The sequence below is a fragment of the Panicum virgatum genome, chromosome 8N, assembly GCF_016808335.1.
Source record: "Panicum virgatum strain AP13 chromosome 8N, P.virgatum_v5, whole genome shotgun sequence".
Taxonomy (NCBI): Eukaryota; Viridiplantae; Streptophyta; class Magnoliopsida; order Poales; family Poaceae; genus Panicum; species Panicum virgatum.
In genome coordinates this window covers 49,264,566-49,286,488 of record NC_053152.1, presented here as the reverse complement: position 1 = coordinate 49,286,488, position 21,923 = coordinate 49,264,566, and the positions used below count along the sequence as shown (strand labels likewise).

Sequence of the window (21,923 nt, the reverse complement as noted above, 5' to 3'; positions counted from 1 at the left end):
GGAACGAGGACCTGTCATGCCATTGGGTGACGACCTCGGGCCGTCGAGGCGTGCGGCGGCGTCTCAGTGGCAACAAGACCAGACCAGCGCGGCCGTGTCTGCGTGGCTGCTCGGCGGGCACCAAGCCACCGTGGCGAAACAGAGCACCGGGAGGAGAGATGAAGGTGAGGGCCTTTCTGTGTTCTGAAAATTCAGGGACCTCTCGGTAAACTAAAAATATCTCCTATTTAGAGGGCTCAAATGAAAAAGTGTTGAATACCAATTTTGCATCACTTTTCAAGATCTACAACTTTCGTGTTATGCAAATTTTCATTTGAAACTCACATTTTGAACTATTTGTAAATTTGCAAACTTGCACAAAAGGGCTTTGGTTTTATTCTGTTTTTGATTGATTTTTGGCTGAAGTTCAATCGAGCACATGTCAATTGAAGTACCTCTCATGAGCCAACTAAAATTTTGTGCATATTTTTGAATTGAAATTTGAGTAGCTTTTCACTCCTTTTTCTTTCTCTTTTAATTTCTTTTGTATACTTTGACTTTTATTTGATCCCTTCTCTTTGAATTAATTTCCTACATTTTTCTTTTAAGTTTAAGTAAGGTACAGTTATTGTGTTTAATTGTACTGACACCTGAGGTGTCACATGTTCCAAATTGTAAGTCATTCCAACTTTCTTGGAGAGTCAAACCATTTTATATTTGACCAAAATTATAGAGATGATTATAAAGATTTATAACACCGAATAGATATACTATAAAAATATATTTAAGAAAGAATCTATTGGTATTTAGTTGGTATCATAAATATTGGTACTTTATTATAAAAACTAAGTCAAATTAAGATACTTTGATTTTATAATTAAGAAAGTTTGAATAACTTATAATTTGGAACGGAGGGAGTAGATTCTTGGTTATCAGCTGCGCGCATGAAGGCAGGCCGCACCAAGGTCGTCAAGCTCGCCCAAGGATGAAGTTCCAGCCGATCCCCCGATTGAGGAGCAGGAACCTGACATGTGTGATGAACTCGCCGCCGGTACTGAGATTCTTGGCGTGGAAGCCGGCCTCACACCTCGTGGCGAGGTGGAAGAGCATCTCCACCCAGACCGACGCGATTATCTCCCACGGCGGAGCGCCGCCTCCTGTCTCCGCCGCGCCTCGGCCTTTCTGTAGCAGAAGCTGCGCGAGCCTCCACGCGCGGGGCAGCACCGGCCGCATGGTCTCGTACGAGTTGCTCGCGAACACCATGTCCACCCCCTCCGGCGCCGCGCCCCGCTCGGCGGGGTCCGAGATCATTGGCACGCCGGCCTCCAGCAACTTCCTCATGGCGTCGGCGTCGCCCGCGTCGAGTACCTTTGCCCCCTCGTGCCGCGCCAGGATCTGCTTCACCTCGTCGCGGGCCTTGCGGTGCGCGACGTGTCCCTCGCTGCTGATCAGCACGCGCCGTTCCATGACGAGGTCCATGAGGTAGCTGGAGACCTCCCGGGCCAGAGCCGCGTGTCGGCCGCCGCCGTCGTCCATGCCCGGCGGCTTGCCACCAAAGAAGAAGCAAATGTCGGTGACAAGGTGCCACATGACGACGCTTGTGGAGAAGTCCACCTTGGCGATGCTCTTGTGCAGCGGCGAGCCCTCGCCGTGGCCGCTCAGCAACAGGATCTCCGTCCCCCGGGCGTGGCTGAACTTCGGCAGCCGCTTCTGGTCGTCCAGCTCGTTGCAGATGAGCGCCTTGGTCTCGTCGGAGATGCGGCGGAGCTCGGTGTCCCCGACCAGGCCGACGCGACGCATCGCCCTCTTGAACACGCCGGCTTGCTTCTCCCTGATGCATCCGGCGAGCAGGTTGTACTGCGCCCACTTGTTCGACCACAGCGGCTTGTCGTAGGGTCTCAGGGACCTGACCAGCCAGAAGACCGCCGGCGTGAGCCTGCCGCCGGCGCCAAGCTTGTCCCGCAGGAAGCAGTAGGAGCGGAAGGACAGCGTCACGGTCAGTATGGACAGCACCTCCAGCGCCACGGCGCCGCCCAGCAGGACGTAGGAGACGGCGACGTCGACGGCGCTGTACGACGCGCCGCCATCCTTCTTCCTCGTCGCCGCCGCCGCGAATAGCGCGAGAGCCGACGAGGTGGTGGCGAGCGTGAGGAGCGGTAGGCCGAGGCCGACGACCGGCCAACGCTGGGCGTACCGGAGGCCGACCTTGGTGTAGAGGTGGTCGTACATGAGCGAGAGTTGGATCTCGCCCAGCTTGTACGCCCTGGACGGGAACGCGTCAACCTCCTCCCTGCTGCCGCCTGCACCTGCTGCTTGCGTCGCCGGTCCACGGAGGCGCTGGATCTCTCCGATCATGCCCCATATCTGGGGCAGCAACCATGGCGCGACGGGGATGTCCATCAGCGCGTTCATGCAGTTGGGGAAGCTGTCACCGGCCGCTTGCACGAGGTCGGCGTACTCCTCCTGGAGCCACCATTTCTGACGGCCAACAATGTCTTGGTTGTACATCTGGATCCGGACCGCCGAGGAGGACGACGACGATGAGCTGCCACTGGCGGCAGCCTCTCTCGTCCTCATGGCTTCGTACAGGTCGTTCATGCGGCTGTCTTTGATGGCGTCGGAGGTTGCCGTCTTGAGCGCCCACGTCCGCTCGGCGTACTTGACGGTGCCGGAGACGAACATGAGTGCGACGGTGGCGACGAGGGGCCCGTCGCTGCTGCTGCGCCAGGACTTGGCCACCACGTACACGGCCATCGCCACCTGGGTGAGGAGGCCCAGGAGGTGGCGCTTCCACAGCTCGTTGTCCTCCATGGAGAAGGCCGTGATGGTATCCTGGCCGCCCAAGTGGAGCAGCAGCACGGGCGCCCACAGCAGCACCAGCTGGTGCTGCGGGTCGTCCATCTTCAGGGTCAGGTGCCCGAGGACGAAGACCGCCACGTAGTCAGCGGACAGGTACGCCAGCCAGAGCAGGATGCGGAGCACAGCGGACTTGTTGCGCCGCCGGATGCTGGCGGCGAACAGGAAGAAGGCCTGCAGGGTGAAGCTGGCAAGGACCAAGCACTGCAGCTCCCATTTTTCCCACAGTTGCTGTGCGGAGGACACGCTGCACGAACGCGACAGGAATCAATGCGGAAGCGCCGTGCATTGGTGCGGATATGATGTAGAGTCTTACGTATGTATGTTCTTAACAGTATGTCTACATGGCCTAACAATATTCGTTAAATTGTTGGTTGTTGGGTCGTCCTGGGGACTTTAATTAAAGTATGAAAGGCATATGTATAAATAATAGTTTCATTCAAGCTCACATTTTTCTAATTTGCAAATACTGGACACACTCTCTCTCGCTAGCTTTTCGCATGCACGTGTACTTTAGGTTTAGGTTTTTTTTATATAGAGTTAAATATACTGGCGGCTCCTAAACTTGTACCGCTTAAGTCCAGGAACTTGCAAAATGCATTTCTGACACTCTCAACTTGCCAAGGGGTTCATGGCAGGTCCATACCCCTTCGTGGGCATGCTTTCACTGATGTGGCAGTACCAACATAGCGTCCACTATGTCTAGACGCGAATTTTACCGCTTGTTGGCCAAGCAATTCGGTAATTAGACCCCCCCCCCCCTATCTTCATAAAAGAAAAATCAGTACTCTCCGGTTTTTCATTTGTCGATCCCAAATTTCAAGGTTTGAACAATTGTTTGGCCAACAGACGAAAAAATTGTCATCCAGACATGATGGAAGCTATGTTGGCGCTGCCACATCAGCAAAAATAAGGCCATGAAGGGGTATGGATCTGGCATGAACCATTTGACAAGTTTAGAGTGCTAGAAATGCATTTTGCAAGTTCGTGAACCTAAGTGGCACTAAGGAACAAGTTTATGAGCCGCTCGTGTATTTAATATTTATAATGATGGAGGTGGGTAATTTAGATGCACAGCAAGAGCACTAGGGACTAGTTCTTTACAGAAATGGATAGCGGATAATTTAAGAAGCAAATTAGATCAACAATGATTGGGGTCTACTAATTGATAGCCAGATGTTTTTTTCCTGGGATTTCTATGGTTTTTTTATTTTTCTAACATATATTACAATGATTCATGTGGAAGCTTGGAAGAGAGACTCAAATGTGTACTCCCTTCCCGCTGACAAACATTTGACCATTCGTCTTATTAAAAAACTGTGTAAATGTACAAAAATATAAGTTATGCATAAAGTAAATTTTATAATAAAATAAGTTATGATAAAATGAATGACAATTCTATTTTTTAATAAGACGAATGATCAAACGTCATGTCCAAAATCAACAGCAACATATATTTAAAAAGGAGGTAGTAGTATGTAAGTTGCTTCTATATCCAATTTAAAGATTATGCCTTACATCCGGGTACTTGCCTAAAAACTCCAGAGGTTTTAGAGTTTATCTTTTAAGAGAAAAATGACCCCTCTTTTCTCATTCGCTTTCTGTTGCATGCATAGGTAAAAGAACAAAAGGATTGTGAAAAAATATATATATATATAGTGAAAATAAAAATTTACTGTTGAAACCTTTTTTTTCTATCAATGGTACGGTGGTAAGAGGTTGCTGTTGCGGGCTTTCTCCGCCGCCAAGTTTAGAGTGGAGTCACATGTGGCACGTGCGGGGTCGGGCGCTGTCCGTCGCACTGGTGGCTGCAGGCAATGGGGGGCTACTGGCTGGGGAGGGTAAGGGGCTCGGGGCTTGGGCAACGATGAGGTTGTTGTGGTCAGCATGCATGGCGGTCGCCGGTGGTAGGGAGGATGACGGAGAGGTACTAGGAACCTTTTCAGCACGGGTGAAAGAAATTATTTGGGAGAAAAAGAAGCAACCGAAGGACCCCTTAATAAAAATGATACATTATTAGCAAGCTTACTACCATACTGTACCGGACCTGAGCAGTTCTTTCGCCTTCTGGCCTCCATCGACATGGATGTCGACTGTCATGGCAACTCGCGCAATCACACGCTTGAGAACCTATACGGGCTCGCGGACTATCATCTTTAGTTCGTTGCCAGCTGGTAGCTGAGAAAGAAAACAGAGGTGAAATGGTTAATGTAAAGCATAAATTTGCTACTAATTAAGCAGGAGCTAGCTAGGAACCGATGAGATTTCTAAATGAAACTAATCACAGTTGTCATTATAAAATAGAGTCTAAAACAACCCCCTAAATTTATAAGTACCCACCTACGTCCTATGCCATTATAAAAAATAATTTAAATTAACCTCTATATCTTCATCTAATAACCCGCATATTCCATTATAAAAGATAATAAAACGTAATTCCCTAATTTTGTCTATAAATAAATTACCGACATTTTTTATTAATATAATAACCCAAAGTATGCCTATATTATCTATTTCAATTCCGTTGCTGTTAATATAGAAAAAACCATCTAAGGTGTAATGCATGATGTGTATCACCGTTCACCGTACAAACCACATATATGTTTATACATGAAGGTACGAGCACATCGACTTCCATTTTGAACGCAGAACTTATGCTACTGTTTCAACTTAACACAGGCAAACAGATATGAAGGTGTAATACCACTGGAAATCACCAATTCCCCTACGTTTTAAAAGTTTCCCTAGAAGTGAATTAGAAAATGTTGGGAAAGATCATACCCCTACGGTTACCTCAGGCACACATAAGGAAAGAAACACATGCCCTATGCTGTTTTGTATTTCCTAGGGAAACTTTGGTTGCGGCGCCTTGTGGAGAAAGCATATAGTGGTCTTGGTAATTAAAGTCTTATCACAACTAGATAAAGATTGCAAAGTATCTGTGTGACTATTTTGTTAAAATATGAACAAACAAGAAAAAGCAAAATAAACAGTTTTTATTATTAGCCATGGGCATAAATTAATCAACAACTTCTAATACTTATTTTTCCTAAAATTACTAGCCCATGTAGCAGCATGGGTTGATAGATTAGTATAAATAATTCAACTTGTCATATACCATTGTATCATCAAAAGTCTGGACGAGGTTTTGGGCACTGCTAGAAAAGGATCGGAGGAGGTTCGGGAGAGACAGAAACGAGCTTGCTGCACCTTGAAGACGAATGTCATGGAGATCTTCATAAGAAATGGATGAATACTTATGAATAGGCATTGCCCTTAGTTTTAGCATTTTTTTTGTGTCTTGTCACTTTTAGTCCCTTCGCTTTGGTTTAAGCCTCTATGGCATAACAACTCCGTAATATTGGCTGGTTGAGTGCAAAACTCTTGTAGATGCTATCACAAAAAATATTTATGAAATTTAACCGACTCCAACTTACGCCTATAGTGCTGCCACCTCCACCCGGTCCAGCCGAGCTAGCCGTCACGAGTCACCGTTCGAGACGTCGACGTGAACGGGAGGCTTGGCACCGCCACTCACCGGACGGATGTCGGCTTCATTCTCCGGACTTCTGAGTGAGATGGAGTGGGCACACGGGTATGCGCAAAGGCTATCCATGGAGGAATTTATATGGCCACCCTACTATTGTACGTTCGTGCTCGCTCCCAAAGCTTGCGCAAAACAGGTGGTCCTCTTGCATCTATGCTTGCAGTGTCCTCGCAACCCTCAGGACATAAAGCTGGTCCTCCTCCACTTTATGCTTTGCTTGGAAGATAGGTGAGGTATTGCCTTGACAAAGTTTAAATTCAAGTCCTCACATTTTACCTGGTCCTCCTCCACTTTATGCTTTGCTTGGAAGATAGGTGAGGTGATGCCTTGACAAAGTTTAAATTCAAGTCCTCACATTTTACATATATATAAGTGTTTTAACAGTTAAGTTTGTTAATATGTGTTAGAGGCATATTTGTGTTTGTGTGACTGTGTGAAAAGCGGATCGGGTGCTCTAGCCTAAGAGGGGGAGGGGGTGAAATAGGCAACTAAAAATCTTAACCTATGGCTCCAACTAGTTTGCACAATATTTAAACTAAAACAAACTATCTAAATGTGCAACTACGGTTCTTCAGTGTGAAACTCCCATCCCAAAAAGAGTTTAGCAACCTATAGCCAATCCTATCAAGATACTACTCTATGAAAGTGAAGGCATACAAAAATTGCTAATATGAAATGCGGAAACATAAAGGCGGGATGAGTGGAAGCAAACTCTCGACACGAAGATTTATCCCATGGTTCGGTTATCCACAAAGACAAACCTACATCCACATTGTTGAAGCACTCACAAAGAGTATTGCTTCTCGGCAATCAAGTCTCTTCCGGGGACACCGAGTCACCACAGTCATCTTGATCCCGATTTCCACTAAGGAACTTCACCAAGAAGGTGGGGGTCTCCACGTCCCCCTCACAAAGTTGTTGACGCCGCTCCACACCAAGTCGGAGGGTCATTGACATGCCAGCGAGTCATTAAGACTCCAAGGAGGCCGGCTCACCGAGATCTTCTTGTGGTTCACTCTAGAATCAGCTCACAAGGTGGCACACCTTGCTCTCTCACTCATTTAGGAGCTAAACCTAGCACTTACACTCCCAAATATGTGCTAAGGACTAAGGATATGATCACTATGCTCTTGGATGGCTTGGATGTGTTCTTAGATGTGTCTAGGACTTCACTTGGACTCCAGCAACCTTGAAATGGCCGGGGGATGGTATATATATATATACCACCAACTCGAGAGAGCCATTACTAGCTGTTAATAGCTTTTCTGCGAAGGCGTCGGAACATCCGACTGTAGGGCGTCGGTTCATCCGGTCACTCTGCGCCCGAAACTAGCCGTTGTGCTTTCTGTCGGCTGATGTAGTAGTCACTGGTTAAACCAGTGCGTTGCTCCGATGCCACGTCGGTTCAACCGATCCTGATCTTTTCCTTCTTAGCTTCCTGCAGTGCTGATGTCATTACACCGACGCATTAGTCCGATGGTGTGTCAGATCATCCGGTGCTGAATGCTTTGCTTCAGCGCGCTTGACATCGTCTCTGGTCAATCTTCCGGTGGATGCTCCAATGCCTCTTTTTGGCACCGTCGGTTCGTCTGGAGCCACTTGGCTTTCTCCACTTGGCCTGGCACCTACGCTGCACAATGCACCAACGACCTAGCATCGGTTCATCCGGTGCTCATTGGTTAGACCGACGGCATAGCATCGGTTCATCCGGTGCTACTGATTTCTGCAGAACTCATCTAATTTAACCTTTCTTTGTGTTCTTTCTTCGTGGTTTGTTTTGCTTGGGCTTTTTACTTCATCTTTGGGACCTAGATAGATTCACTTGACAAACTCATGAGTCCCATTGATTGCATTGTCAATCGATCACCAAAATCACACAACAATGGCCTAATAAGGCCATGCTCCTTACAATCTCCCCATTTTTGGTGATTGATGACAACACAATCAAAGCAAGTATAAATTTTGCAAAAATTGACAAATTGAATCACTTACACTTGCTTGGATGCTTACCATCATCCAATGACGGCTTGGCCTCCCCCTAATTCATCATTCCCCCTTTGTTTCTTCCCTCTTTGTCAAAGCCACTTGCAAACTTCTCTCCCTTTGATCACCTTGCTTTGATCCAAACTTCTCCCCCTTTGGAATCAAATCACCTAAAAAGGCCTTGCAAAACAATATAGCTCAATGGGAAAAGTTAGTAGCCTAGGGACTTACTTCCATAAATCATGATCCAATTGTATGATATCATTGAAGATACCAATTGAGCAATTTACTAAGGTGGATCATAAAAAATGAAATTTGCATGATATGAGCTAAGCTTTCCACAATTGTGTGCACGAAATGATAATGTGAAAATCAAGTGTGCAACTGGACATTTGAACGAGAAAGCTTAGATCATATTATGCACGGAGGTAGCTCTAAAATAACTGAGAATTGACAAGGATACCAATTGAAGGAGTTTTAGAATCTTGCATACCTCCGGGAGTGTAGTTACCTTGCATGTACCAATTAAAAGTGACTTGTGCCAAATGATACCAATTATAGTTAGATATCAATTGAGAGTCTTTGAAGTGAAGAACACTTGGTACACCAAGGTGAGCAAATGTATGAGCACATAGCCTATGAACTTAGATATGGAAATTTAAGTTCGATAGAGCATGGCCCAATATGCATGAAAGCACACTACTTTATCTAATCACTCTTATAGAGTTGTTAATTCATATTGAGCGTAAACAACATTCTCTTAGAGTGTTAACTCTAGAAAGAGACTACAAAGGATAAACTTGCAAACATGTTAGTCTCCAAAATCACAAACCATAGGATGAACTCCCCCTAAATATGTGCATTTAGTGTTTGAGTCACCAATCAAATGTATGCACATTATTTATGATAGGGAAGTTTACCCTATAGACTGTGTTCATGGTATATAAATGAAGTACATACCTTATGAAATCCATGTACCATGAAGGGTAACCACGTGTAGCTTTCTACACACTTATTAAACCATGTAGATTGCTCATGGGTTAGAGCAAGACATAAGCAACCCACCATATATAGCACTAGGAAATGCAATGCATGCAAACATCTTAGTAAAAAGCAATAGAGCTACATAATGCTTGAATTGAAATCTAGCTACTATTACCTTATGGGGTACTTGGGCACCAAATGTCCAAGTTGTGAGCTTAGCTTCTTTGGCTTAAACCTTCACATCATCTTGTAAGCTAAGCCTCCAAATCCCCTGAAGCCATTCTTGGGCTTCACGTCTCCTTTGGAACCCACACAATTTGAGGCCCCTTCATATTAGTGATGATATCCTTGGGCACCCAAATGGAGTGATTCAACTCCTTTCCTTCTTCTCAACCTTGTGAGCAACCACCTTGCCATTGGTTTTCTTCTAGATCACATAGGAGGTGCTATTGCTTTTGTTCCTCTGGTTGGGCTTGGTGTAGATGAGAGAACTCTTGATTGTGAGCTTCTTCTTGTTCTTCTCATCCGAAAGCTTCTTCTTTGGTTGAGGGAACTTGTTGAACTTGTGGCCTTCTTGATGGCATTTAGAGCAAGTCATGGTGGACCCCTTCTCAAGCTTCTTCACCAAGTATTCACGGTTATCTTGAGAAGGTTGGACATTGCTCTCTATGCTCTTGCCTTTTAGTTTAGCCATGTCCTTCATGAGCCTTTTCACTTCTTGGTTGAGCTCATCATTTTTCTTGGCAATGAGATCATCACATGATTCTACAAAAACATCATCATGGCATTTCTAGTAATGATTAATGAAAAGTGCAACAATAAAAAAAAGGCTTACACTGATTGCTGTGACTTACATTTTCTAAATATTGGACCACAATTTTGTGTTTCGCACCCTCCAAAACTTAGGAATCAGCCTGATCGGGAGTGCACCAGAGGTCAACGGATGAGGCAGCGCTTGCCATGACAATTTTCTCCTAGCCACCACCGGTGAGTACATTTTCCATATTGGATTAATTTGTAGTCAAGCGCAATCAAAAAGATTAATGGTTAGATTTTGTTTACTATTTAGCTCTGCAGTATTTCCAAGTTGACCATCAACAAAATATTGAAGGCTAGATTTGTGAAGTATGACAATATAATATGACTTTATTTTGACTTTTCTTGAACATCACATAGATATGCTAATCATGATCTTGCGAATTAGATCTATTTTGTGCCCTTAATTATTTTTATCTATTATCTTTTATCATTGTTCTACAGATGGATAGATCTTGGATCAATAGTAGGCTATTTAGTAAGCCCCACCTAGATGGGGTCAGCAATTTCATGAAGTTTGTGTCAGAGAGGTATGATGAGAATGAAGAGATATTATGCCCATGTCGCCGTTGTTTGAATCGGATTCATCAACATAAAGGAATTGTGGAGGATCACCTATACATTCATGGGATGGCTAGCACATATACTAGGTGGATATATCACGGGGAAGCAATGGATGTCCAAAGTAATGAAAATGCAGACCATCTTGATGGACATATTGATTTCAGTGATGATGTCATTATGAATGAGGTTCAAGAAGATGACGGTGACGATAAAATTCATGATATGGTAGAGGAATTGTACGTGGCTGAAGACGAAGGTAACAAGAAAAAATCGATGTTTGCAGTTCTATTAGAAGAGATGAAGTAGGAACTTTACCCTGGTGCAGCTCATTCAAGATTTTCTTTTGTGGTGAAGTTACTTCATATAAAGTCATTCTATCGCATAAGCAATGTTGCATTCACTGCATTACTAAAGTTGTTATCATCAGCATTCCCAGATTGCTCTATTCCCTCTTCTTACCAGGAAGCAAAGAGACTTATTCATGCGTTGGGAGTCAGATATGATTCAATCCATGTGTGCCCAAACAATTGTGTTTTGTTCCGAAAGAAGTTTGAAAAAATGGATAAATGTCCTATTTGTGATGCATCAAGATGGAAAGATGAAAAAGAAGGAAAGAAGATTCCTAAAAAGGTATTGCAGCATTTTCCATTGATTCCAAGGCTAAAGAGGATGTTCTCTTCTAAACAAATTGCAGAGCAAGCACAATGGCATAAGCTGAAGAGGAAACCAGTGGAGAATGAGCTTAGCCATCCAGCTGATGGTGAGGCATGGAAAGACTTTGATAGAAAGTATGAGTGATTTGCAAAAGATGCAAGAAACATCAGACTTGGCCTTGCTACAGATGGTTTCAACCCATTTGGAAAAATGAGTGCTTCGTACAGTATGTGGCCGGTGTTTCTTATCCCTTACAATTTTCCTCCATGGGAATGTATGGAGCAATCCAACTTCATGACGGCCTTACTCATCCCTGGTCCAACATGCCTAGGAAAGGATATCGATGTTTTCTTGGAGCCACTAATTGATGAGTTTCTAGAGTTTTGGAAAGGCGTCCGAACATTGGATGCGTTTAGTGGAGAGAACTTTGTCCTACAAGCTACAGTAATCTGGTGCATTCATGATTAACTAGTTTTGAGCACATTGTCTGGTAGAGTCACAAGAGGTTATTATGCTTGTGTCCATTGTGACAAAAGTCCTTGCTCCAGAAGAATAAGGAACAAGATATGTTATATTGGCCATCGGCGTTACCTTGCAAGGGATCATCCATGGAGGAAGAAGAAATGGTTTGATGGCAAGGATGAAAACCGTGAGAAGCTAGAGGAATTTAGTACAGATGAGTTGATGGAGCAATTGGAACAGGTCAAGGATGTTAGACCAGGAAAGCATCCTGAAAGCAAAAAGCGAAAGCGAGAAGTAGAAGGCCAATGCTAGAAGCGAAGGTCGTGTTTGTGGGACTTGCCGTATTGGTCAAGCTTGAAGCTACGACATAATCTTGATATAATGCACATCAAGAAAAATATATGTGAGTATATTCTTGCTACATTTCTCGGCATTGTTGGGAAGACAAAGGACAGTATGAATTCTGGGCTTGATTTGGAAGATATGGGCATAAGGAAAAAATTACACTTGATGCCTGATGGGAATTCATACAGTGTTTCACATGCCCCGTACACTATGACAAAAAAAGAAAAGCTTGCCTTTTGTGATTTTTTGAGAAGTGTAAAATTTCCAGATGGATACGCTTCAAACTTAGCAACTTGTATTACTGCTAATGGATGCAACCTTCAAGCGTTGAAAACTCATGACTGCCGTATCCTTCTCCAAAGGAACTTACCTGCTGCTATTCGAGGAATCATGCATAAGGACAAATATGAAGTACTTGCTGAAATAGGCAACTTTTTCAGCAACTTTGTACTAAAACTCTGAAGTTGGATGTTTTGCAAAGATTGAAAGGTGAAATCCCAATTATTTTGTGCAAGCTTGAGAAAACATTTCCACCTTCTTTTTTTGATGTGATGCTACACTTGGCTGTTCATTTACCTGAAGAGGCAATCCTTAGAGGTCCAATACAGTATGGATGGATGTACCCAGTAGAAAGACGGTTGTATACTTTGAAACGTTTTGTGAGGAACATGGCAAGACCAGAAGGATCCATAGCAGAAGCTTATGTCACAGCTGAGTGCCTTACTCTTTGGTCGAGGTACTTTGATGATGTTGACACAAGACACAATCGAGATGGTAGGAATAGAGAGCATGTTGATTTGAAACGAGGTGATATATCTATTTTCCAGCATGGAGTTGATCCACTTGGAGCTCCAAGGGTTACATGTCTTGATCATGATTATGACAAAATGGTTTGGTATGTGTTAAACAATTGTCCGGAGATTGAGCCATATATTGAGTAAGTCATCCCATATTGTCCTATGGAGTGTGGCTGAAGATGACAGTGATGAAAGACCCAATGGCGTTGGTCTGTCATACCAAGATGATGAATGTGATGGTTTCCAGGTGCAGTTAAATGAAGGAATTTTGGAGAATGAACATCCGGTCGGCGAAGAATGTGTTTGTGTCAATGCAAGTGTAGTGGATACGCTTCGTACTCAAAGGGTAGAGGAAGAGCTGGAAAATGAGGCAAGTGACAGTGAAGATGAAACTGGATGGCAATATCTCAGTGATGATGAGGGTCCAGCAATCCCTCATGATGATGAAGATGACGATAGTGATTTGGACTAACTTTGTCATCTGAGATTTAATAAATTGTGCTGGTTATTTTCTGGTTGTAATGCTCAATTCCTAGGTGAATTGGCCTGATGGACTGATGGACTTTTATATTGAATTTTTGGATTGTATGAGTGGTGCCCTAACCGTGCAGTATGTTTTTTGTACATAATATGGTACTATTTTTGCAGCAGTTCTTTACTACAAATTGCTATTTTTAGGAGGTTGACATTTAATTATCTATAAGATTGCTGCTGACATTTTTCTTTGGGCATTTTATTTTTTTATTATGTTTAGAGAGATTCTGTTTTGTAGACACTGCAAATTGTTATTCACATGTGGTGATGGATAAGTGACAGCACAAGTGAATTCATCAACTTGAAAACAATGTGATCTGTTAACTTCAATGTTTTTTCTGTTAACTTTAGTGATCTATTAACCTTATATTTTGGATGTTGCCTAGCAGCTGTTTCGGCGAATAGGCATATGTCTGATTCCACTGTACCAAGGCAAAAGGATGTTGAATCTATGACTGTAATGTTTCAATTCCACAATTTAAAAGTTTTGATTTTTAAATTCCATTTGATAGTGCAACTACCAAGAAAGGAATTTCTAGGCCCTCCATGGTTCCTGAAAATTTGCTACCTTTAGTTCTGATATCTGCAAGAAGTATAAGATGAACACTCCGAGTCAAGAACAAGTCAAACACAGTGCAAATTGAGACAGGAATATAACTGATCCATTTCCACTAGTAAGTGCTACTTCATGCATTATTCACCAGAACATTTCCACCGAGCGCTCTGCCTCCACCCGCCGCACACACCGGCGGCCACATTCCAGCTCTGGCTTGGGCACCTTGGGGAGTTCCCTCCGCTCGTCGGCGGCTACGTCCCAGGGGATGAGGGCGGCATCGGGGGGGGGGGTGGCGAGGGGGGTTCCGCCCAACTTGCATAAATTTAGGGTTGTGCATCTGTTAGGAGCAAATGGTATTGAATGGAGATATAAATAGGCTAAATGGATGCAGCAGAAGAAGATTGAAGACCTGATAAAAAAAATGAAAGAAAGGAAATATGGAATAATTTACAGACACAAAGAAATTTCTTGAAAAAAGAACAATGTAAGTACAGGAAATTATTGATATTTAGACAACAAAAATTAAATTTTGTAATAAACCAGTCTTGGCAACCCATTATGAAATTCAGTTAACATTTAGATGAAATAGTTTTTTTTGAAAAAAATAGATACCAGGAAGGTCGAACCCAAGACCTTAAGAGAGTTGATGTGATCCACTGCCTACCATTGAGCTACGCACTTAATTTTGAAATAAGAAGACAAAATAATCTATACATCCCATCGCCCCAACCTGGTGTTGAGCCCCAAATTGTCCACTGTTGTCATTCCTCGCGCCTGTAGGCCAAAGAAAATTTTTATTTAGGCAGCAGAACCAAAAATTCGCCCGCCATTGTGCTGCCCCCATCTTTTTAGGCGTTCAGTTACCTCTACGCCATCCATTGCCCACCTCCTCAACTCATTCGCTTCCCTCAAGAAAATCACGTTCCCTTCCAGTGGCAGGCAGGGGGCGACTCCATCTGCGTCATGTGGCGCCAGGAGAGCAGGGAGCGGCATCGATCCAGCCATCACCAAGATGGCTCCTGGGAGGAAGCCATCGGCACGAGCACGGGAACCTGCAGGTAGAGCCTACACAAACCCTAGGTAGCCTTGACATGGCGGCCATGGATTTGGGTAGTTCTGCTGTTTTGCGGTTTGGAGGCATTGGCCATGATTAGATTTATATGTGGATTTTGGAGGAAAGCAGGAATTTTGTTAGGGTAATTTGTACTTCCGTTCCATGTTATCTGGAATTATTATTTGATAAGAAGATTAGGAACAGTACAAGATGCACAACTTTTGCCTTGAGTTCACATCAGATGGTTAACTGTCATGAAGTATTTTATTTCATTCAAAGCCTAGTGGGTTGATTGCTCGTAGGGAATTGTTTCTGATCTATCCTCTGCATTGATGTGTTCAGGCTGTATCGTGACTAGTACGATGTTTGTCTCAGTGTTTACCACCTTCGATGAGGCATAGATAACTAATAAGATCAATCAGTACTCCATGAATGATTTCAATCTACAATTTTTCTGGGTGTAAAGTATGTTGGTGACTTTGTAAAAGCTAATAATTTAGTTGGATTATTCCTAGAATCTGATGTTCTGAGCATATTTTTCTCAACCTGTCTATACAAATTTAGTACTCTCAACTCTGATTTTTAATTGTACTTAGTGCTAAACTGTGTTTAGAAATAGAGGATGCTTTCTGTAGACATATGGTTGAGAGGCCAGAATTAGTTGTTCTCTAGGTTTACCAGCTATAGTTTCATCCGCTTCACATATACTTACCATTTTTTTGTATAGAAACTCCACTTACTGACTATGAGCGCTTGAGGGCTCAAAATATGATGAAAAACAATCAAATGTTTCAAAGGCTTGGGCTTTCTACATTGGCATCAATGATTAACAATACAAGTTCAAAGAGCAAGGATGATGTTTCTCAACAATCAGGATCTTTGTATGATGCTCAGGATAGTGAGGGCTTTGAACAAGAGGAGGTCAGCAAGGTACACATTCTTCTCTGCATTACAATGTTTGTCTTATGACTATTATCTTTACATCTGCTCGTATGCCAATTTTTGCTTCTTATCTTGTGCTATTTTGCCAATTTAGGATTCCCAGGTTGCTAAGGGTGTATGTAAAAATACATCCAACCCTGGTGGCAACATCTCTGCTCGAGGACCTAGAGGATCTAAGAGAGTGGTAGCTACTGATCGAGAAGAGGCATCTATTAGAGTCACTAGGCAAAGGAGTGCAATCACAAAGCAAGTGCCCTCCGAAAGCTTCACTGCTGCCACACAGGATGCATTGGAACATCCTAATTCTCTATTACCAAATGAGAACCAGATTGACATTGGTGATGAAGGCAAGTGGTTTTCTAGAATCTATATAGTTTGCATGTGGAATGTTTACTGCATTAATTTGCATATGACCTGCAAATAGGATCAATAATTTGTTTTCTAAAATTAGCAAACTCTAGTTGTACTTCATAGATTAGTATTGCTACATGCATCATTTTTATTTGCCACTATGTTAATGAAATTTTGTTAGGTGCATCGATTGCTACAAGAAAACAAGTGCCAAGGGGAAAAAGTCTTGGCAAGGGGCTGGATTCATTACGCAGAGGGTAAGGCACTAAGATACCAATCTAAATTTCTGAAGGGAAGAGAAGACCAGAGCCACCTATTCAGGCGGCAAAGCTTGCATCGGAGGGTGGGATCATACTCAAGCAGCACATACCAATCTATCCACATTGGAAGAATTACAAGAAGGATGAGGGACAAATTACAAACTACATTGGCAAACTTGCTGTAAGTCAATTTCAATTCTAGTTGATTAATCCTATTTCTTTGGATCCTTTGCATCTGAAATCCTATTGTTCATTGTTTTGTTAGGGACAATTCACCATGGACGTCAACAGTAAGGCAGTGCATGAAGCCTGCACTGACTTGCTAAAGTGTGGGCAACGACAAATACAAAGCACCACTCAGCTCAATAGGAAGCGTGCTAATAGACCAAGCACTTTTGTTTGTACCCTTTCTCCACTTGTTCGCATTTATCTCTTTTGTTGCTAGAACACTAGCAGTAACCTTGATTGCAAGAGGAAGACCACCACACAAACGAACAATCTCCAACCCAATAGTCTTCAGATTTTGCACTTCAATATATTTTGTAATGTTCATACTCTTCCACATAAGCTCCCATCCTACTTCTAGGGACATCAAATCAACTCGATGAATATATTCCACCCCAATTGCCTGTGCAACTATATCATTTCGAGTGGTGATCAAAACTATACCTGCAGCTGCAGAGTCAAATAGAGTTCTCAGGAGATTGTTTCATACCCCGTGTTGCCAAACATCATCCAACACAAGGAAATAACTTTTATTTTGAATGGCTGTAGCAAGCTTTGTGCTGAGTTCTCCTACAGTTTGGTCATGCTGATACTGTACCTCAAACTTTCGAAGAACTTCTTTCAAAAGATCAATTGTAGAGTACTCTTGAGAAACACAAACCCATGCTTGTTTGTTGAAGTTTCCTTTTATTTTTGGGTCATTATATATTTTTTGTGCTAGAGTCGTTTTTCCAACACCTCCTGTTCCAACAATACCAAGCTTGTAGATTGTTTTATCCTTATTTCTATGTACCAAGTCCATTATTTTTCTGCTACCATGTAAAATTTCCTTTCCAACAATGTTTGGCTCCACAAGTTGCCATGCTGTCATTTGTCGTACCACCAAATCTTCTAATTTAGGTTGCTTGTTTTGTAGCTTTAAGAATCTTTCACCAAGCTTTGAAATCTTCTCGAGTTCAGTGTTGAAGTTCCTGATCTGAACTGCAATCTTGTGGCGTATTCGAATATTAGGAAGGCAGGAACAAAATGAAGAACCTTTAAATAAAGCTGAGCTTCTTGAGGATGAAGGACGATCTGCTAGCAGTTTGTTTCCTTCTAATCTAGCCATGTCAATAATATCATCAGCTTCAGTTCAAAAAGCCAATTATTAACTGCTGACTCCCCTATTCTCCTTTGCTCGGCATCATTAAGAAAACACTCTATTTGGTTCATGGTTCGCTTTAGTTCTTCTTTTACTCCAAGAATCAGAATATCCTCCTCTGAAATCATATCTTGCAATTTCTTTGCACAAGAACCAACTAGAGAATCTAGTATGATTGCCATCAGATAATCTTGAGGGGGGAGATGCACAAAGTACCCAAGCAGCAGCTTTATATGGGAGAATGCAAAACTCGCATGGCTGCAGGCTGCAAATGAATGATTTAAAATTCGACAAGTTTCACTAAATAGTTATCTTGTAATAGAGGTTTCGCAGATAAACATACTTGTTTATAATCCAAATTTTGAAAAATATACTTGAACAAGGATGAATAACTGTAATAATTAAATCTACACAAGCTAGCTAAGAGGACATGCTATCATATTTTACTGTGGCAATGTCATGGGACCAAGTAATCAAGGACGCAATATCTGAACCACAGCTAGAAGTCTTACCTTACAATCTTATTCTCCCTCAAGGAAAAGTGACTGATAACAAGGATGAATAGTAATCATCTTGCAGAAATAGTTTGTTCAGATAATCAGTCCATCAGTACTTCAATGTCTTGAGAGTGAGACCAAGGAGATTAGAAGCAAGTGCTTGGAGAAACCAACCTACAGAATAGATGAGAGGACTATTAGCTCATCGCCAAGAGAAGAAACCAAAAGAAAAGTGGTGTTGGTCCTTAAATGACAGCCTGTTTGAAACAGTGGGCACAACTAGAATGGCATAGCAGACAACAAGAAACATTACCACTGAACCAGATATTCAGATCTTCTAGAAAAGAAAACGGTACCTGAATACCGAATATGGATCCACTATTGTAGGACTGATCAGAGTGTTGTACACGGAGATCAGTATGTGTCAATGAATTTTGTTTTCCCTTTTTCCTCCCAACCGGATATGTCATCAATCAGAAATTGTGCTCTGTCTAGCATGAAACTTCTGCTATCTCTGCATGATCAACACGTTGAAATCAGCCAATGATGCATATGAGAAGGAAAAAGTGGAAATCAGAACTCTACCTTTTTTAAAAAAAAACTAATCAGAACTCTACCTTGGCTAAAGTAACGAGCCCAAGGAGTGTACCATGAGATTAACAGAGTAGAGCTGAAGGATGAGGCACATGTTATGAAGCTTTCACTGATAACGTACGGCATATCATGAGCAGAGAAAAGCAGCAGACGAGCAATTAGAAACTGGAAATCGCTCGCTTCTAAAAACCACCCATTGCATCACGTGAATAGTGGAGAGTAGTCTGTCTCAATTCGCAAGGCATGATAAGGAAGATGTAAATTACAAAACATAGTGCTCCACTACACTGAGCTCACACAACAAAATTAAATCATATATTGCTAAGATTAGTTTTTGCATGAGCTTTGGTCCAGCTAATAATCATCTATGCGAGTTGTACAATCCAATCAAAATATGATTGTCGATGAGGGCATGAATTCATCTTTGCAAGTTGCACAGTTCAATCGAAAAGACAGCTGTGGGGACATTACATGACAGAAGGAAGCTAAGATGGACTCACATATCACAGAATCAGAGCTCTTTCTTCATTCTCTGGCGAACCGTGCAGTATGAATAAGCTCTCCAGGGCACGGTGATGATGCTTCTGCAAAGTACAAAACCAGACATCATCAGTTCCCACAATTGCAGCTCCGATAATCAGTCATCTGTGAAGTGATGGATACCGAGGGCTTGTTCTACAATTGAAGTCATGGACACCACTGCTCGGTTCCCACAATTGAACCGACGCTACCCCATGCAGAGCCATCGGTTCAACCGATGGTTGCTCGTTTCAGCTAGCCGTTTGAGCAACGGCTCTATGGACTTGGTGGCCTATTTATACGCCTCACCCCGGCTATTTGAAGCTTGCTGGAGTTCAGAGAGACCACATTGAAGAACATCTCCAAGCCATCCAAGTGCAAATTCATCAAACTCTTAAGCTTAGCACAAGCTTTGTGAGTGTTAGTGGTAGGATTAGCTCTTGAGAGAGTGTAAGAGTAAGGTGTTGTGCCTTGTGAGCCGGTTCTTGAGTAAACCAACGTGTATCTCGGTGTGCCGGACATCCTTGGAGTCTTGGTGGCTCGCCGGCAAGTCTACGACCCTCCGGCTTAATGTGGAGCGGTGTGGACAGCTTTGTGCGGGGGACGTGGAGACCCCCATCCTTTGTGGAGAAGCTTCTTAGTGGAACACGGGATCAAGGTGACTGTGGTGACTTGGTGTCCCCGGGAGAGACTTGATTACCGGGAAGCGATACTCTTAGTGAGTGCTTCAACAACATGGAGTAGGAGTGCCTTTGTGGCTAACCGAACCACGGGATAAATCTCGCGTCAAGAGTTTACTTCCTCTCATCCCCTCTTTGAGCTTCTGCATTTATTTCTTGCAACTTGTGTGCCTTTACTTTCTAGAGTAGTTTCTTGATAGAATTGGCTATAGGTTGCATAACTCTTTTGGGATGAGGGTTTCACATTAGATGAACCGTAGTTACACATCTAGATAGCACGTTTTAACATCTAGATAGCACGTTTTAGTTTAAGTTTTTTTTGTGCAAATTAGTTGGAGCCATAGGTTAAGGTTTTAGATTGCCTAATTCACCCTCCCCCTCTTAGGCTAGGAGCATCCGATCACTTTCAATTGGTATCAGAGCCGGGACTCACATCTTTCACAAAGAAAAGCGAATTCCATTGGCAATTTGTGTATATCTGCTCATAGGATCAGTTAGGCTTCACCACCTAGTGAGTTAGCTCTTTAGGAAAGGGATGGATCCATTTATAAATGCTCCACGGTTCGATGGCACGGGCTTCCAACGATGGAAGGTTTTAATGCAAACCCATCTCCAAGCAATGGACCTAAATATTTGGAGAGTAGTTAGTGAAGGGATGAAATACACTAATCAACAAGAGAAGCAATATGATGTCACCATAAAATGTATAATATTGTCTTCTCTTAGCGATAATGTGTTCAATCGTGTATTTGCTTGTGAAAATGCTAAAGAGCTATGGAAGACTATCAATGAGAACCATAATGGCACAAAGGATGTTGCCAATGAAAGATATCATGTTCTCACTGATAAGCTTAATAGCTTTAAATAATGTGATGATGAGAATGCCGAATCTATGTACTCATGATTGAATATTCTTGTGAATGAGATCAATTCCCTAGGTGTGAAGCAAATTGGAGATATGGAACTCGTTCGTAAGATCCTTCACTCACTACGGAGGCCGGACTATGATTTGCTGACCACAATCATCTATGAGAAAGAGCTCAACACTTTAAAGCAAAATCAAATTCTCAACAAGGTGATTGCCCATGAGCTTTGCAATGACATCAAGCCAAGAGCACCACCTTTTTCACCAACACATAGTGCCCTTGCTTGCAAGCAAGCTAAGAAGTTGAGGAAGATGGTGATCAAACAAAACTCAAGTGAAGAGGAAGAAGAGGAGGCATGCCAAATCTCCTCAAGTGATGAAAAAAATGATGCACCCCAAACTTCTCAAGCAAGCCAAGATCATGAACAAGAGCTTGAAGAAGATCAACATGATGGGGTATATGGTATTCCTCAAAGATGGGCCTAACCATCAACTCATAAAGGTTGAGAGGATCAAGTTCAAGCAAGAAAAGAAGGAGAAGAAGCCCAAACATGAATCATTTGCAACATTTGCTGAATGGATAAGTGGTGGTGAAGAATCAAGCACAAGCTCAAGTGATGAGTCACACAAAATATTCACCACCCGCACCAACATGGGCTCATCATCCAACACTTGCCTTATGGCCAAAGGTATGGAAATCGATGTAAGTGATGATGAC

General features: G+C 42.9%; 2 protein-coding genes and 1 pseudogene across 2 annotated transcripts; 1 reads left to right on the top strand and 2 right to left on the bottom strand.

Moving 5' to 3' along the window:
* Window positions 1-825: 825 nt before the first annotated feature.
* LOC120685594 lies at window positions 826-6,413 on the bottom strand. The gene is made up of 3 exons (XM_039967598.1): window positions 6,273-6,413; window positions 4,883-5,013; window positions 826-3,082 (listed from the first exon to the last, which is right to left on the bottom strand). The coding sequence occupies exons 2-3, from the start codon at window positions 4,933-4,935 to the stop codon at window positions 949-951; spliced, it is 2,187 nt and encodes a 728-aa protein (XP_039823532.1). The 5' UTR covers window positions 4,936-5,013; window positions 6,273-6,413; the 3' UTR covers window positions 826-948.
* An 8,483-nt stretch (window positions 6,414-14,896) lies between these two features.
* LOC120685593 lies at window positions 14,897-17,551 on the top strand. Its single transcript, XM_039967597.1, has 4 exons — window positions 14,897-15,135; window positions 15,859-16,061; window positions 16,606-16,865; window positions 16,950-17,551. Exons 1-4 carry the CDS (start codon window positions 15,090-15,092, stop codon window positions 17,008-17,010), a joined length of 570 nt encoding a protein of 189 aa, XP_039823531.1. The 5' UTR covers window positions 14,897-15,089; the 3' UTR covers window positions 17,011-17,551.
* Window positions 17,007-19,274, bottom strand: LOC120685592 (annotated as a pseudogene).
* Window positions 19,275-21,923: the final 2,649 nt, after the last annotated feature.